This window comes from Callionymus lyra, chromosome 7 (assembly GCF_982586985.1).
Source record: "Callionymus lyra chromosome 7, fCalLyr1.hap1.1, whole genome shotgun sequence".
NCBI lineage: Eukaryota > Metazoa > Chordata > Actinopteri > Syngnathiformes > Callionymidae > Callionymus > Callionymus lyra.
In genome coordinates, this window is record NC_141824.1 from 3,149,517 (window position 1) to 3,168,512 (window position 18,996).

At 38.6% G+C, this 18,996-nt stretch overlaps 1 protein-coding gene across 15 annotated transcripts in view; it reads right to left on the reverse strand.

The window, feature by feature from the left end:
* Window positions 1-18,996, reverse strand: part of kirrel3b (kirre like nephrin family adhesion molecule 3b) — a 213,318-nt gene that overhangs the window by 14,717 nt on the left and 179,605 nt on the right. For 13 of the 15 annotated variants that reach the window (XM_087795339.1, XM_087795350.1, XM_087795348.1 and 10 more), the window contains 6 exons: window positions 18,480-18,628; window positions 17,549-17,676; window positions 16,545-16,671; window positions 7,417-7,517; window positions 2,441-2,651; window positions 5-112 (listed from right to left, as the gene is read on the reverse strand). In XM_087795339.1, coding sequence (XP_087651465.1) covers window positions 5-112; window positions 2,441-2,651; window positions 7,417-7,517; window positions 16,545-16,671; window positions 17,549-17,676; window positions 18,480-18,628 — 824 coding nt within the window. The remainder of the gene's footprint in view (window positions 1-4; window positions 113-2,440; window positions 2,652-7,416; window positions 7,518-16,544; window positions 16,672-17,548; window positions 17,677-18,479; window positions 18,629-18,996) is intronic. The other 2 variants (XM_087795347.1, XM_087795353.1) reach the window with 1 other exon arrangement.

The following is an 18,996-nucleotide window of genomic DNA, read 5'->3' on the forward strand; positions in this document are numbered from 1 at the left end:
CTACTTCTCTGCGACCGGGTGCAACAGAACGCTCCGATGGTGCCCATGAGGACGATGAAGGCCACAAACGCTCCCACAGCGATGCCGATGATCACTGCCACGGGGAGAGTTTCTGCGAGAGGAAACACATCCGTTACCACACAGTTACACACAAAGTACATACGTTTAGTAGGAATGTGTGGAAGACGGATCGGCCAAAAGTTATCGGCGTTAATAGACGTTTAGGAATATTTTATTTAATGTTTCAACTTAAAACTCAGAGCAGAAAAATCTGTTTGACTAAACAAAAACTACATTGAAGAGAAAAATAGCTTAAATACTGTAAAATCTTTGCGAATAATTAAACAGGGTAATGGACAGGGTTTAGGAAAAGCGACAAGGAGAATGCGGCCGAGGTGGAATGACAAGAAGACAGGAGGAAGTTTGAAGATTAAGATCCTCAGGTTTTCATTGAAGGCGAAGGAAGGAAGAAATGAATCACAGAGAACATCACGGACATATAAATATAATAATATACAGGATATATTTTGCCAAAATATAGTAAAATTCTGTTTATCTTTAAATGTTTCTTCTTCCGAAAGTTCAACTCTTTACTCACCAGGAACATTTTCTACAAGTAAAACATGACAATAAGAATAAAAAGAATTCATTTAAATGTCAGTTGAGGATCTAAATAAGCTCATAAGAAACAAAACAATGACTCATTCAGAATGTTTAAATCAAGAAAGCAAACATTTAGAAGAGATCCTAAAGAGTTTATGTATTTCGGATTAATCAAGCAGAGAAATAGACGCAGATCAGGAAAAGAGACGAGGAGAATGCAGTCGAGGCGGAATGACACAAAGACAAGAAACAGATTTGAAGATTTTGAAGTTTAAGATCCTCATGTTTTCATTGAAGGTGAAGGAAGGAAGAAATGAATCACAGAGAACATCACGGAATGTAAATATAAATAAAGAGTATATATTTTGACAAAATATAGTAAAAGTCTGTTTATCTTTAAATGTTTTTTCTCCTGAAAGTTCAACTCTTTACTCGCCAGAAATATTTTCTACAAATAAAACATTACATTAACAATAAAAAGCAATCATTTAAATGTCAGTTGAAGATCAAAATAAACTTGTAAGAAACAAAACAATGACTCATTCAGAATCTTTAAATTAAGAAAGAAAACATTTACAAGAGATCATAACGAGTTTATGTATTTGGGATTAATGAGTAATGAAGATTAGGAAAAGAGACGAGGAGAATGCAGGCGAGGCGGAATGACACAAAAGACAAGAAGCAGATTTGAAAATTCCGAAATGATGACGATGATCAGGTTTAGATTAAAGCGAGTTTAGAATCATCACATTTTTGGACGTTAAAAAGATAGAAAATATAGTAAAAAGGTTTGAATTTAGGTTGAGTTTTTTCTCTTGGCAGAGACATTTTCCACAAATAATAATAATAATATGTCATTGGAGGAACCAAGTATACTCATAAACCATCAACTACTATTTTAAAATCTTTAAAAAATATCAATCAAAGTGTCACTTTTGTCACGTTATAACAATGTTCGTCTCTAAACTGCATCGAAGGTGTGAAGGAGCCTCATGTGGTCCAGCAGCTCACGGACACAGAAACAAGTCCTTGATGAAAAATCAGTAATTATAGAAAATAAAAACAAAAAAATGAAACGAATCACAGCTTGTTAGGCAGCAGAGTCATAAATACACAAAACAAACGAAGGTCCTCAGAGGACAAATAATCTATAAGCAACATTCAACGTTTCATCAACGCCTTTTAACAAAGACCCGATGTGGTTCGGTTTGTGACCTTGTAGTGTTTTTCTTTTATTTGCACTAATGCAAAACAACAGAGCGCTTCCTCCACCATTAAAGCCCTTTTTTAATGTCTTCATTGATCAATGTCACTTTCACGTAAGCAGCTTATTATTTATGATTCGCGATAAGTGGATAGAAAACACGGCTTCCCTTTTGTTTCAGGGGGAAAAGGTCGACGGATGAAAAATAACCACTTTAAAATGTGTTAATGGGCTGTTTTACATGGACCGGGAAAGCAGACACATTCTGGATGCTCAAGGTCGCGGAGGTCAAACGACCAGGGAGTTGCATCCCAGTTAACCCAAGAAGCTCATTTGTTCAGTGTCACATATTCCGGGATTTAAACCCTGCAGTGAAATTCCGCCGCTGGTGGCGAGGATGTGATTTTGAGCAAATGTTCAGAGTGAGTCACTGGGATGGAAAATGTCAATGGCTGGGAAACGGTTACTTGAATGTAGCACTTTCAGCGACGTGACATTTTATCAGGTGTTGAACGGGTGAGAAGCTCTTGTGGTGTTACCTACTGAGTGATTCAAGGACAGCAAGTGAGCATCGTCTCTGCTGAGAGGACGGAGCGCCGATCAAAAAGAAAAAGGAGGTGGAACCTGTCGAACCTTGGCTCCCACCTTGTTCCTTAAGGCGAATGATCTCGGTGTCCGAGCCGAAGCTGTTCCAGGCCGTGCAGTTGTAGATGGTCTGGAAGTCGGCCGGCACGATGTTGCTCATGGTCAGCGTGGAGATGACGCCTTCCTCCGTGGTCACCGTCTCCACCGTGTAGCGCCCGGACGTCCCGGACTCCAGCACCGTCTCTTTCCACGACCAGGCCTGAGAAGAGGTGATGAGAGGACGACTTTTTAAACGAGTAGCAGATGTTTTCTACTCTGTGAGATGATTCTATTAATCGATCTTCCTCCTCCCTCTGTGTTTGATGATCTACTGACTCCTTCAAGAAACATCTGTGTTTGATGATCTACTGACTCCTTCAAGAAACATCTGTGTTTGATGATCTACTGACTCCTTCAAGAAACATCTGTGTTTGATGATCTACTGACTCCTTCAAGAAATATCTGTGTTTGATGATCTACTGACTCCTTCAAGAAACATCTGTGTTTGATGATCTACTGACTCCTTCAAGAAACATGTGTGTTTGATGATCTACTGACTCCTTCAAGAAACATCTGTGTTTGATGATCTACTGACTCCTTCAAGAAACATCTGTGTTTGATGATCTACTGACTCCTTCAAGAAACATCTGTGTTTGATGATCTACTGACTCCTTCAAGAAACATCTGTGTTTGATGATCTACTGACTCCTTCAAGAAACATGTGTGTTTGATGATCTACTGACTCCTTCAAGAAACATCTGTGTTTGATGATCTACTGACTCCTTCAAGAAACATCTGTGTTTGATGATCTACTGACTCCTTCAAGAAACATCTGTGTTTGTGATCTACTGACTCCTTCAAGAAACATCTGTGTTTGATGATCTACTGACTCCTTCAAGAAACATCTGTGTTTGATGATCTACTGACTCCTTCAAGAAACATCTGTGTTTGATGATCTACTGACTCCTTCAAGAAACATGTGTGTTTGATGATCTACTGACTCCTTCAAGAAACATCTGTGTTTGATGATCTACTGACTCCTTCAAGAAACATCTGTGTTTGATGATCTACTGACTCCTTCAAGAAACATGTGTGTTTGATGATCTACTGACTCCTTCAAGAAACATCTGTGTTTGATGATCTACTGACTCCTTCAAGAAACATCTGTGTTTGATGATCTACTGACTCCTTCAAGAAACATCTGTGTTTGATGATCTACTGACTCCTTCAAGAAACATGTGTGTTTGATGATCTACTGACTCCTTCAAGAAACATCTGTGTTTGATGATCTACTGACTCCTTCAAGAAACATCTGTGTTTGATGATCTACTGACTCCTTCAAGAAACATGTGTGTTTGATGATCTACTGACTCCTTCAAGAAACATCTGTGTTTGATGATCTACTGACTCCTTCAAGAAACATCTGTGTTTGATGATCTACTGACTCCTTCAAGAAACATGTGTGTTTGATGATCTACTGACTCCTTCAAGAAACATCTGTGTTTGATGATCTACTGACTCCTTCAAGAAACATCTGTGTTTGATGATCTACTGACTCCTTCAAGAAACATCTCAAGACATTTTTATTCGTGCTTTACCTTGATTCCCTGAGACTCTTGTGTTTTGTTTTCCTTTTAAGTTTTTATTTGATTGGGTATATTTTTCCTGAGATTTTTTAAACATCTAAAAAACTGCCCTGTTCATATAATTTTGCCCCAAAATTGTACTGGCAGAATGTACCTCATTGTGTATTCCCGAGGAAACAAGTAGCTGTGTGGTTACAAATATTTTGAATAATCATTTTATGGAAAACTGTGCGTCCATAGTTAAGGAACGTATATTACATTATACTATCCCTTGAACTTTGTTTTTTTTTATTTGCACTTTAACTTAACTTTAACTTTGCTGTTAACTGGAAACGTGAAAAACTGAAACATTTCTGAAAGGAGATCTCCAGAGAAATGGATAAAGTCCATCTTTCCATCCGTCCTTCCGTCCATCCATCCATCCATCCATCCATCCATCCATCCATCCATCCATCCATCCATCCATCCATCCATCCATCCATCCATCCATCCATCCATCCATCCATCCATCCATCCATCCATCCATCCATCCATCCATCCATCCATCCATCCATCCATCCATCCATCCATCCATCCATCCATCCATCCATCCATCCATCCATCCATCCATCCATCCATCCATCCATCCATCCATCCATCCATCCATCCATTATACAGATTATATCGAATAGATGTAATAAAATCAATAAAAACTCATTTAAAATGTGGTTTTAATTGTGTCAATAGATAAAAACTGCAGCAATTAAACAATCTGTTGTTTCAACAGTTGCTCAGGAGACCCCAGAACAAATGTCCTCTTCGTTCTTTCACCTGGAGCGTCAACTCTTCGCCGTGATAAATGTCCGGCTCTCGGAACCGTGACTGGCAGAGCCGGGCAGATAAAGCCGAGCTTCTTTATAATCCCTGGCGACTCTCGTAAGGTGAATGAATTAATGGCAGTAATATCTCATCCCCCCGGACGTGAGCTCGCCTTGTTTGCACATGTGCTCCGTGACTCGGTCTCGGAGGGAAAGTAATCATTAAAATATGCTTCGTTTCTGTGGCTCGTAAGAAAATACATGTTGTTGTTCTTCTGGAATGATGCGAATACTGTGGCTCTCGAGTCCAAACGATGCTCAAAGGAAAAGGTTGCTCCTTAAAAAATGGAGGGTTTTTGGAGTCAGTCTTTGCCGGAGACAATAATAATAAGACATTAAAAACACAGATAACATCACCGAGGATTGGAAGAGAATCAGGAATATTTCATTCATCTTCATCGCGACTTGTTCAATAGACTCTGGTTATAAATGATCCATAACGTCTGCTTCTCCCCCTCCTCACCCTCCTCACCCCACTCACCCTCACACCCTCACACCCACTCTTGAACCCAGAAGTTGTGAGTCTGAGTGATTGTTTGGCCGCTCGAGCGATGGAGGCAATTTATTTAATGTGGACCTTTGATATGGTCTCGGCATCTGAGCCGGAGAAAGAGGATCTGGTGGTGGTTGACGAGCAATAAACCTCAGTGACCCTGAGGTTGAGCGAGGATTGTCGGACGTCGTCTCTACACTTATGTTCGGCTGTGGATCATGAGAAGAAGAGTAGGTTCAGGTGGATTTAAACTATATATTCTCTAGGGACGAAGAAATCATGGAAATCATCCTTTCTTAATTCATACATAAGGTTTAAATTTAATCTAAATTGTACTTTTTGAATTTTCACAGCGGTCTTCTACCTCCTTAAAATACACTTTTTTCATTAAATAATTGTATTATTATTATTATTATTATTATTTTAACGGGGGTCTGATAGCCATGGACGTCCTTTCCCTAGACCTGATCAAGTTTGTGACCCTGGTCTGGAAAAGCGCTGACTTACTTACTTACTTACATACTTCCCCCCCTATACAACTTTACTGAGATATAAGAAGAAACATTTTCAAGCAAATTTGTTCTCATTACAATTGCAATTGTTTGAATTCACCACCTTACAAATAACAACCGATACAGATACTCAGCATGTGATACAGATGGTGGTCTCCCCCCTTAAAACCTTCACTGTGATACCAGTAGTAAACATACAGATAGTTACATAGACTCATTTTTTATAGGGGTCCTTTGATCTTCGTTCTTTATATTTGCTCTTTGTCATCCCTTGAACTTTGTTCTTTTTATTTGCACTTTAACTTTGCTGTTAACTGGAAACCAAATTTCTGAATGGAGATTTATAAACTCCATCCATCCATCCATCCATAAATCCATCCATCCATCCATCCATCCATCCATCCATCCATCCATCCATCCATCCATCCATCCATCCATCCATCCATCCATCCATCCATCCATCCATCCATCCATCCATCCATCCATCCATCCATCCATCCATCCATCCATCCATCCATCCATCCATCCATCCATCCATCCATCCATCCATATCCATTCATCCATTCATCTATCTTTCTATCAAAAATCCAAAAATAAAATAAGATGAAATGATGAAAATCTATCTTTCTTACTATATGGTTTGAATAATATTGAATATATTAAATTTTTCAAGGCAGTATTCTGACCCCACTTGCCTTCAACCTTCACTTCAATGAGATGTCAATAGTCAATTTTCATGTTTTATTCAACAAAATTGAATATTTTTCTAATTTCATGGGGTCGTCTGCTCCGGCTCTTGCCCCCTTACAATCTATAGATGTAGATGAAATTCTGGAAATCTCCTTCATTTGTTATGGAATACATTTGATTAAAATTGTACATTTTCTTATTTTCATGGGGGTCCTCTACCGTCCTTGTGCCCCCTTTCCTTCTGCTCACCCCCACCTACAGTTAGAGGTCAGTTGTCTACATGATTGTTTTGTGATCATCAAAATTGAACAATTTTATTTGTCACAAGGGTTTTCTGCTTCTTTACAGGCTTAAAATGATATTATTTATTTTTTCATGGGGGGTCTTTTTGACCCCTTTCTCTTGAACTGATGAAGTTCCCCTTCCCCCCTAAAAACCTTCACCAAGAGACCAGTTGTCTACATGATTATTCCCATTATGTATTCGTAGAAATTGGACAATCTTTTTAATTTTCATGGGGTCCTCTGCCCCCCTTAATGCCCTCTTACAATTAACAAAATGAACAGGAATTACCTTACTTAGTATGCAGTATATAAAGTTTAAATATTGTTTAAAATTGGACGTATTTAATTGTTTTAAACCTGTAAAGCTTGGTCTGAACGGTAAACATTTCCGAGACATTTTTGTCGAACCGTCCGTGAGTCTCTAAGACATTTAGATCAGACGCAAACACACTGTTTTATTCATGTGAAGATATGGAAATAGATAGAAGGGGAACCAGGGAACAACGAGCGCACAAACAAAGTCAAAGCTGTTTGTATGATCCCTGCACCCAATCAATACTCACGATGCGATCCGGAGGTGGTGTACTTCGAATGAAACATTTGATTTGTCCTTTCTCTCCGTGCAGAGCTTGCTGCGTCTGTGTGCTGGAGATGGTGGGTGGCCCTGAAGAAGAAGAAGAAAACAAAAAGTTTAGGCGTGAGTCACGGCAGCCGAATAATTGAGTTCATTTTTAGTCCGAGGTCAAACGCAACACTTCCCCGCTCAGGTAACAAAGGAGCCCCGGCGGCTCGAGTGCGACGCTCCGGGAAGACGTATAGGAAGTGTGAAGTGCGACATGCTTTGACGGCAGAACGCGGCCCGGGATTAAATAAAAAGCTTGAGCGAGGAGTCTCGGATTGCAATTTTAGGTTTATTGCTCTGTTCTGTTCGCCCCTGCCTGATATGATCATTGTTGGGGATTGCTGGAGCGGCTCTTTGAAGCATAATCAGAGCGGCACACATGGAAGGAGGGAAATGCCACCGCGGGGAGATAACACACTTGTCACAGTGTTTCACCTCATCAGGCGCCGAGCTATGGATTCGACCTCTAAAGATCCAGAGGAAAATAGCCAAATAAAGATGAAGCCTCCCTCGAAATCCACACTTTTTTAGAAACAGTGTGTTTTTTTTTATTCGCCAACGACTCGCTGAGACGGTGGAGCGACGGGAGGTAAACCTCCATCAGACCCGGAGCTTCCCTGGAAAGGGCAGCGCGGCCTAAACGGCTGGTCTGGCGACCATCTGGTCCGGAGGCTGTTCACACCAGGTGACGACTCAAATGTGAGCACAAGATGTCCGGCGTGACCCAATTTAGTCGGACGTGTTCTTTACAAGATGAACCGGAGGAAAAAGAAGATTCATTTAATGCTAGATGTTCTTGATCTTGAATATTTAAAAGATTATTTAACACCTTTTTAAATCATTCATTTTGATATTGATGAATTGATTGATGAATATTAATAAAAAAACTAATATTTTCATTAGAAACAAAACATTTTAAGGCTAATGTTTGCCTTGAGAATGTTGAAAGTTTTAATTTATTAATTTACTATTTAATAATTTGATTCAATCATCTTATCAAATAAATTATATATTGAAATGTTGAATAATTTGGGGGAATAATTGAATATAAAGTGAAGTTCATTTATGTATTTTTAATACAGAGTTAAATATCCAAATATTTCGAAAGAAAATGATTTCAATATTGTGTAGTTTCAATGTTATACCAACATTTTATATTTATTCACATAAAAAGGCTTAAATATTGAATTTAGAAACAAATGTAAATTAATTATTGGAAATATAAGATTAATCTCAATGTGTAAATAATCTTTAATTTCGAAAATAATTAAATTATACATATAAAAACCAAATTCAACCTTATTAATTAATAAAATATTTGATCTAATTAAAAAAAATAAAATGAAATAAAATAAAAGTTAAAAGAAATCTTAAATTGAGCCACTTTTATAATCACATTTTTATGGTCACTTTTAACACCATTAAAATGACTTTGAATCAACAATCTATGAATAACATCTTCAATTTATCATCTTTTCCCACTTAAAAGAAGTGAAAAATCAGGCTCTGATTGTAAAACTCAAACCTTGGCAAGCGAATCATCGTCTTGATTAGCAGAACAACTTTGTCACTAACAACTTCCCTCGAACTCCTGCTCCCTGCATCACCACCATGACACATAATTGCAGTTTATTACCTGTCTCTTACTCAAATAAATTAGCATTTTAATAAGGCGTTGCCAGATGGCATCTTGGTTCACGAGTGGAAGATGCTGGAAGCTGTTCCTCATGCAGAATAACTCACACGAGGAGAAGAAACACATTATTGGTTCAACAATTTAGGGGTTTCTTCTTGTCTATCTATGCCCGGCAGGATGTAAATGCTGATAAGGAACTGAAAAAAAAAAGCGTGAGTTTGGACGCAGCTGAGACTGTAAATGCGTCGTGAGATCAATGGCTTGAGGGCGAGGAAACGTCCTCAGGATCCATGGTATGGATCAGAGCCGCAAATGAGGAATATAATTAGATCGCTTTATCTCAGCGACTCGGGTTGAAAGTTACTCCGGTGCTGTTTGGACTGTCAAGAGCACAAACGTGTCGGTGGGTGGCTCGTTCAACACCAGCAGCAGGGGAGGCAATCAGAGTGCCGAGCGCTTCGTTCCTTCCTTTGAGGAGGTGGAGAGTGTTTGGTGGACACTGTGATTACACAGCGTCGCTGAAAGTGCTTAGATTTAACTTCAGTGATTGGGTTTGTTGTTTGACGGTTCATGACACGACTCTCATGGTGTCAGATCAAAGAAAACAATCAATGACGGTTTACAGAAGGAAAACACCAAAAAAAACACTATTTGTTCACTTTGCAGCTAAATGTGGACAAAACTGAAACTCTGGTTATTGCGCCTGATGATGAAGCTCCAGGGTTGAGTCAGTACTTTGGTGACTTAGGTCAGTCTGTCAAACTGAGAAACCAAAGACATGTCTTTAGTTCGACTCTGCACAAAACTGACCAGAAACTGTTTCAACTGAGAAAAATCTATAAACTTGATGTTGTCACAACATGATCTGGATCGATGTGTTTGTGTCGTTTACACTATTGTAACAGTTTATTTTGTGTCTAAACAAGAAGGATGTGTCTCGCCTGCAGTTCATACCAAACTCTTCTGAGCAGCTCTAGTAGAAGAACTCACATTTCTCCTTAAAACTCTTCACTGGCTGACAGTTTCTTTCAGGATCATTTTAAAATTCTGGTTCTTACTTTCAGATCTATTCATTTTAAATGCATTCTTGATGAACTTGTCTGAGATTTTTGTTTTTACCTTGTTTTCTCTTATCTTAAATGTCTTTATTCCAACATTAGATCCAACAGTTCTTCCTTTATTAAAGTTTAATTTAACCTTTCTTGAACAAATGACTTCTTATTTAAACACTGGATACAATTATATCCATTTATATGAATATATATATGTTTTAATAGTTATTTTCAGTATTTTAAAATGATAAACATTTAATAGTTATTTACAAATAAAATAAGTTTTCATGTTTTTTCTACAATATAAAGTGGTTTCTTTTGAAGTAAGAATCGCAATATTTTTCATTTACTTTAAAAGTCAATTATTTTTAATTTGGAAAAACAGTACATTTTATTGTGTTTGAGAATTAAAAGAAAACAATAAAGAATGAAAATAGATTTTCTTTACTGTTTGTTTGTTTCACCTTCACTTCATTGCTCAATGTTCATGTTTGTTCATTTCTTCGTTCTCTCACAGAATCAACAAACTGAGTTAAATGAGCAACTTCACAGTGAAACTTCTGCCTCCGTCAATTAAATGATGTTATTTTCAGCACCAAGGACAGCGACTCTCGTTCTGCTGCAAGTCAACACTCACTGAAGGAGAAATATTGATAAATTATTACATTCATTATGAAAAATAATTTAAGTCAATCATCATTTCAAAAAACCTTTTTTAATAGTTACCATTAATCTGATTAACCATCCACTCAGTTCTGAAGCTGAAGTAATGTATTTATTTATTGGTTATTTGGTGTTTCTGATCAAATATTTAACATAAGAAATGATCCCATTAGCACCTTCCCATTCTCGAGTTAGCATAATTGATGATTATTTTTATTAGCTATAAATCTACAGAGCAGTGCTGTGTCTCAAATCACATACTTCTCTTAGTGCACTGGTTAGTATCATCAGGATAGTGTACGTACTAACTAGTAACTAATGCTCCACAGATAGTATGTCTCAATTCAAACTCTGCTGCTACGCACTAACAGGAAATGACGCGACAGCTTCTTCTTCAACTACTATTTAAGGATGATTTCAACCAGCTGTAGGAACACTATCGCCACCTGCTGGCAGCACGTTTGGTTTCAAGAAATATGAGAAATATTGACAAGATATTTACGCCGGTATCAGCAGCGAAGACGTGTCATCATCCTACTACTGCTGCTGAAAATGCACCTGTTAGTCTGTGTGTATATATATATATGTATATATATATATATATGACGTTACTTTGCTTTACAACATCAACGTCACTAAGATGGAGTCGTTTAGTGTAGAAAGTGTCCATCGATCCATACTCATTTGTTTGTGTGTTTCAGTGACAATTTAGTGTGTATTGAGCACTAAATTTCACTAAGAATTGAGACGCACTTATGCACTAAAAAGACTAAGTTTAAGTACACAAGTATGTGATTTGAGACACAGCTCTGGTTTTCCAAAATGAAAGTCATCGATATCATGTTTTTCCAATAGACGACTCATTAAACTCGGGCGTCTGTTGACTTATCGGTTATTTTCCTCAAAATATGCGCCTTTGACGCCATGTTTATATTGACTACATTGAACTTCACCTTCAGCAGCTCAAGTATTACTAACAATATGCTGTTGAATTGAATATTTTCACAGCGTGTGAGTCCAGACAATCCAGAGAACAAGAGAAAGAAACTGAGTTGAACTCATCCATGACATTATTCTGTTTTTTTATTTAGTCAGCAACAGCTGCTGCATCTTTTTCTATTATTTTGTATTTGGCAACTTTTAGACACTTGCTGTCTAATTTAATAACCGCAGAAACGCTGTTAGAATACGATAAAAACAAACCGAAGGCTCTCGGCTGCGCGTTTATTTTTTATGATTTCACAAACACAATCATAATTTCTCAGATTTGTTGAAGATTCTTTGCTACGATTATGCTCTCATAACTGTTATAAAGGAATTATTGGTGAAATCATTTACGTTTCATATTCAAAGAAATTTTTCTGAAACCGTTGCAATCGTTATAATGATAGGTTTTATTTAAAGGAACCTTATTGGACACTAAAGGCCACCGTAGAGACGCATTTGAAAGCCTATTAAAAAATAAACAATAAGAAAAGGGGGAGAGAATGAAAGAGTTTTGAATTTAAATGGTAAATGTGTTCATGTTCTCTTGTGGGAGGAACCGGGAACATTGGGAGGTCGCAGAGAAATCGGGGGAGTGAGGTTGTGAACGGACTTGAATGTAAATAAAGTTTTCTTTGCTTGTGTTTCCCATGAAGAACATACTGAACTCAGGTCTGGTTTGATTTTTTTTTTACTGTCAATGTTAATGTCATTATTTATTTTAACTGTATATTGTGACGAAGAAATGACAAAACAAAACAGTCACGATAATTGAATGCTTGGTTATGATGGATCAGATCACTGATGGAAGCTCTGACCATGAATAGATCTGAAAGTAAGAAGCAGAATTTTAAAATGATCCTGAAAGAAACTGGCAGCCAGTGAAGAGTTTGAAGGAGAAATGTGAGTTCTTCTACTAGAGCGGCTCAGAATTCTTACGGCAGAGTTTTGTATGAACTGCAGGCGAGACACATCCTTCTTGTTTAGACACACAATAAACTGTTACAATAGTCCAGACGAGAAGAAACAAACACATGGATTACAAGCTCCAGATCGTGTTTTGACATAATTTTCCTAAATTTAGAGATTTTTCTCAGTTGAAGGAAACAGTTTCTGGTCAGTTTTGGGTCGAGCACTCGAGCAGCGGTTCAACAGTAAACCAACACTCAGAGAGTGAGAGACAAATAGTTTTGGACTGATTTTTTCCCACTTACTTCATTTTGAATTCAAACACTGACATGACAATCATCTGAAAGTTGATTAATAACCAACTTTTTTTGTAAAAAAAAAGAAAAAAAGGAGATAATAACACAGTAATAAGAGTAATTTGCTTGATTGTGATTTTAACCTTTAGGGAATTGATTAATACGTTCGGCAAAGAGCGGAACAAGCACACAAGTGGAACATCCTATCAAGCATGTTGACATCTGGAAGCACCTCAGGATGTTCCGTGTGTTTCATTCGAACACTTAAAAAATCAGGTGTTCTGAAGGTAACTGTAGGAGCTCGTGAGAAAATGCCAGGAGGGATTTTATTTCTTTTTTTTACTCTAAACGTAAGCAATATGTAACCATTAGTGCTTCAAACACAAACTGCCTCCCCTGCTATCTGTTTGATTATAATTCAATTACTACGTTCCCGCCGGAGAACAGTAATCCTCGTGTCTGTGTGGCCTTTTCCACAGTGGGACGCACAGCCGCGGTAAACACACAAAGACAGATAGAATGACAAATTATAAAGCCATGAAATTTTAATGATGAAGTCACAGGACTGCGGGGGGAAAACAAAAGTGGGATGGGAAACATTTATATGTGCGACACACACCCGCCGGTTACTGACGGAGAGCGAAGGCGTCGCGTTTGTCGCCCCCAAAATCTCAGTCATCCATTACGCGGGCTATTCATTGTCGGGATCAATGGAGGTGGATGTCGAGAGGTGGATGTCGAGAGGTGGGGAGCGAGTCGAGTCCTCGGCGGTGGTAACGGCGGGCGGAGGACAATCAATGACGCCCGAGGAGAGAGACTCCTCAAACACAACCTCCCGACCACACTGTTTACACTTTGCCGGCTCTGACAGCCCCATTTGCCTGGAGGAACCGAGCGAGAGATTACTTAAGATTCCGTGTGTGGTTTGGTGCGAGGAAACGATGCAGTTCAATTATTCAGAGGGGTAAAAGTTTGGAGGCTTTTGAATGTCAAATGGATGCGGGGTCGACGTTTACATTAAAGTGCGAGAAGAAAACCACATCAGCAACGAGACACTCAGAGTCGCCGCAAACTTACTTGACTGACACCGGCGGCCTCTGAATAAACATCAGCCTTATGTTTGCTCGCTAAATATTCTCTAAATACGTTCATCATTTAAAGATGAACCTGCTGCGGCGGCAGACGACCTTCTTTATCGAACTCTTCCGCGGTAAGTGGATGCTCGGTGACTTGTTTGTTGCTATTTTCGTCCACTTTTTAAAATAAAAGTCAACACAATCTAACTCAAACTTTATGTCTGGGTTCAAAGACACACATTTGAGAGTGTTGTTGTTGATACAAAATTGAATAAAAATGAATTAAACTCATCATAAATTAGCTATTGTTTCTCGTAAAGTGGTTGATGTTGAATCAGACAAATTCGTAATATCTTCCTAGAAATTAATTTTTTTTTGAATACACTTCAATAACCAAATACTTAACAGGGACCAATACAAATTAAAACAAATTTAGTTAAGTAGATAATTCTAATCAACAATGATAACTCGCTTTTAGTGAAACAACAGTCAACGTGTTACAAATTGTGGACTGATTTTTGTTTTTCAAACTTAATTACAATGTTGTCGAAAACATTCATTCATTCATTAATTTTCTATCGCTTTATCCCTCATAGTTCGTGGAGACTGGAGTCTATCCCAGTATCATAGGGCGAGAGGCAGGGGACACCCTGGACAGGATGCCAGTCAGTCTCAGGACACACAAAGACAGACAACCATTCACACACACACTCATACCTAAGGACAATTTTTCCCAAGTTCTCAATCAACCTCTGTATGTTTTTGGACTGTGGGAGGAAACCGGAGTGTCCTGAGTAAACCCACGCAACACGGGGAGAACATACTAACTACACAGAAAGGTCACAAGTTGGCTCGACCTGGAAAAGAACCAGCAACCTTCTTGCTGTGAGGCTGTGCGCCCCTGGAAAGCATCAAGAAAGGATATAAAAAACTTATTTTTGTAAAAAAAAAGAATTAAAAAAATGGAGAACTTTTTGCAGCAATAACACAATACTTGAATGTAGTGAGTAATTCTTAAAAGCGACCAGAGTTGCAAGTACGAACATCATAAAACCGACATATTGTCATGATGTTCTTGCACCAGAAATAGAATAAGAACACAGAAAGAGCCAATTAAGAAGGTCATTTTTGTAGTTTTGATGAAATAAATATTTATTAGAAAGTGACGCCAAATTGGTAACGTTATTTTCCTGAGTGTTAAAAGTACACAATGTCAAATATCCACTTCAGATTTAGTCAGTGAGTTTCCTCCTCTGGTTAATTGATTGTCATGCTTCCCAGCTACCCAGGGGTTTGGAGAAGGAAAAACATCCTGATGATGTTGCAAGAACATAGAAGACATTTCTTAAACTCTCAGTCTTCAGTTCAGATCTGAGTTTTGTTGGAACTCCTGCCACCACCAATACACAGTTCAATCGCCTGAATGGTGGTAAAAAAAACATCTCATTCTGGTATGAATCTCAATCCTCACATCAATAGACGCTTCATTAATCCTTTCCCAAAAAATAACCAAACACGCTGCCAACATTTGGACACAATTTCCAACTGTGTTCTTGTTTTCCGGAGCCGTGTTGCTTTCGACATGGAATGGAGGAAAAAATGAGGTAAATCCCGCCACTAAGAACCCGGGCCACGATCATGCATGCTCCCGGAATATCAAACGCCGATAATGAAGTAATTTGTTTGAGAGTTGCCAGGTCTCCCACCAGGGCTCGTATTCATTAGTTACTCGGTGCCTCGTCCCCGAGACTCATGCAGAATAAAATTAGCATTTAAGTATGTTTTCACTTTTAAGAAATGTTCAGTCGTTTCACCCAAAGCATGATATTATTTGCCGCCTTCATTAAACCACCTTTATTTTTACACCTTTCACACTATTTTGATTTTTTTTTTAGCCTAATTGTAATACATATTATTTCAAAAATAGAAGTTTTTAAGGCATTTGCCCTTCAATTGTCTAATACTAAATATATATATATATATATATATACATATATACAAGAGGATCAATGATATACTTTTTTATCTGTTTTTGATCCACTGACAGAATTAACGATGATTGATCAGTTAATTAATACCAGATCAAAGTTTTGAAAGACCATCCGTAGCTAAATTATGTTTTTTATATTCTATACTGTAACTTAATGATAACTACACTATAATTAATACAGTCAAGTGTACTTAATACAATTAATTCATTGTCTACTGCTGATTCCTTGGCGTTGGCCACAAGCCTTTTCCCAGCTACCTAGGGTGAGAGACTGGGGACATTATGAACAGCACCCCTACACACAATCACATATTTACTTCTTTTTTTTTTTAATCAATCCATTTTTGTTTCGGTTCTTTGGGAGGAAACCGGAGTGTCGAGGGTAAAAACACAAACTCATCTCCAACCACTGCGCCGCCGTGCACCCCCAGATTTAAAAGCCAAAAAAAGGTTCATGTCGTACCGTTGACTGTGAGCGACACCTCCTTCTCTCCTGCCCCGACTCTCGGAACCACAGCTCTGCAGACATATTTCCCAGCATCCTCTTGTCTCACGGACTTCAGCGTGAGGAGGTTTTCGTTACTTAGAACCTGAGAAGAAACAAAATAATATATGAAACATGATGATTTTTTTTACCCCACATATGAGGTTAAGTTAAGTAGAACTTTATTTATCCTCAGGAGGTCTCCTTCGGGAGATTATTTTTCCAATTAGACACAGCAATACAGACAATTATTCATAAAAATAAAAATAACAACAAGAACAAATAGAAATAAAAAGAAAGAACAAGATGACACAATCTAAGTCTAAAGATAAAGAACATAGATCAAAGACAAATGATACAAAGACTAACATAGAATAGAATGTCAAGATACTTTCACTTTTGCCCACAAACTCAGAATTATACAATCTAATAGCCCGAGGAATTAATGAGTCCCTGAGTCTATTAATGTTGCATCATGGGAGGAGTCTTCGTGCTGCATCAGCTTCTCTGCTCACTGATGACAGTGTTCAGAGGATGATGATCAGGATGGACAGTAGTTTGTTCAATGATCTCCTCTCAGCAACTGTCACCAGTGAGTCCAGCTTCAACCACAGAGCTTCTGATCAACCTGTCCAACCTGTTGACTCTCCTCCTGGACACATTTCGGGGTTGGGTGGTGATGGTGGTGGAGGTACATGTGGGTCCCAGAGCAACATGTGGCACAGTTAATACTTCAAAGGACACACCTCCTCAATTATTAAAATCCAATTTGAGATCCGGACTCTGCAGCGATAGCGCTGGCCTTTTGTTCTCGTGGGATGAGAAGTTGAAATGAGTTTGAGATTTCTGTTCGAGTCAAGAACTCTGAGATTGTGTCAAAGTGACTGTGACCAAAAAATGTTACGTTCGGGTGATAAAATAAACCTTCATCAGTGCAGGGAGCAACATTAAAAACAGGAAGTGGGTCTGAAAACATGACGCACCACTCCAGAGCCTCTTTTCATCCACACGATGGTGAGCGAAGGGTTTCCTGTCCAGGCACAGTTGAAAATGGCGTCGGATCCGAGGTCCACTTGTAAGGATTGAGGTTCTGCTGCCATCCGAGGACCGACTGGTGAGAGAACAAATGATTTATAGTTTTTTTTTAATAAATACTACGTTTTGTGTTCAGGGATGTCAGATAAGTACTGAGCCACAGACATTACATAATGAGAATTTTTGGTCATTGAATACTTAAAATGATTGAATTTATCTTTTACGATCCACTTTAATTTTGTCATAGATCGATGGGTAGAATTGATCTCACATTTGATCTTAGAGACCCTGGTTTAATCCCAGTATTTCTCCTGGTTCTTTTAGAAATATTATTGAGTTGTTGCTGCAGTATCAACTTCCCAGCTTCTTTCTTTATCTGCATTTATATATTCTTTTGTGTTAGCCATAATAAGAGACATTATTTTGAGAAATGTCCGACCTAAACATTGAACAATAAATCAAAGTATTTCCACTACCTTTTTCCATGTCTTAGGCTCCATAGCTAAGAGTTTTATCAAAAGTATTTGTGAAAGAATCTTAATTTTATCTTGTTTACGCTGTTACCTCGCTGTGTTTTTCTTTTTTTTCTTTAAATGTATATATATTTATATTGTGCATTTATGTTTGGGGAACAAATAATTAATTTCATGGTTCGCAGGACCTATGACAATAAACACTTGGAATTGAATTGAATTGAATCTTAAGGTTTCTTCTAAGAAGGCAGTTAAGAACGCGTCACAAGCATCTTAGCGCTCCTTCTTAGCCGGAGCCTTCTTAAGAGCCTTCTTACATCCAAAAGAACAAAGTGCAAAGTCGTACTTGGAGGCTTTCTTAGGCTGTAGAAGTTGAGGTGTGCGAACAAATGGACGGCTCACTCACAGTAGACGTCGACGTTCCGGCTGACGTTGGTGCTTCCCAGCGGGTTGGTGACCTCGCAGGACACCGGCTCGGTGAAGAACGAGTGGTCCACGATGACCTCGTACGTGTCGCCCGACACTTCCTTTATTATACTCCCTCCTTTGGCCCATCTGAGGGTTTGAAAAAGAGAGAGAAAAATTGAAGAATGAAGGGAATAAAAGTAAGACAGATTCTTTGGTGAATAAGTCATTCCGGGAGGCCACGGGTTCTGGCTCCGGCGCCTCTGTGTGGCAGAGCTCCGTACTGTGACAAGCTCCCCGGTGACTCAGAGCAGACTTCACATTCCTCATTATGCCAGGACGGGAGCGGCGACAAAGAAAAACAAATCACGCGCTGACAAATGGGACGGTTCCCCCCACCTTTGAAGACATTCGTGGGCTCGCGGTGAATCCCTCACGACGGATGCGAACGAAGCGACGCCGGGTCACGAGGAATATATATACGAACATCTGTATCTGCTCGTGAGTGATGGTGTGTA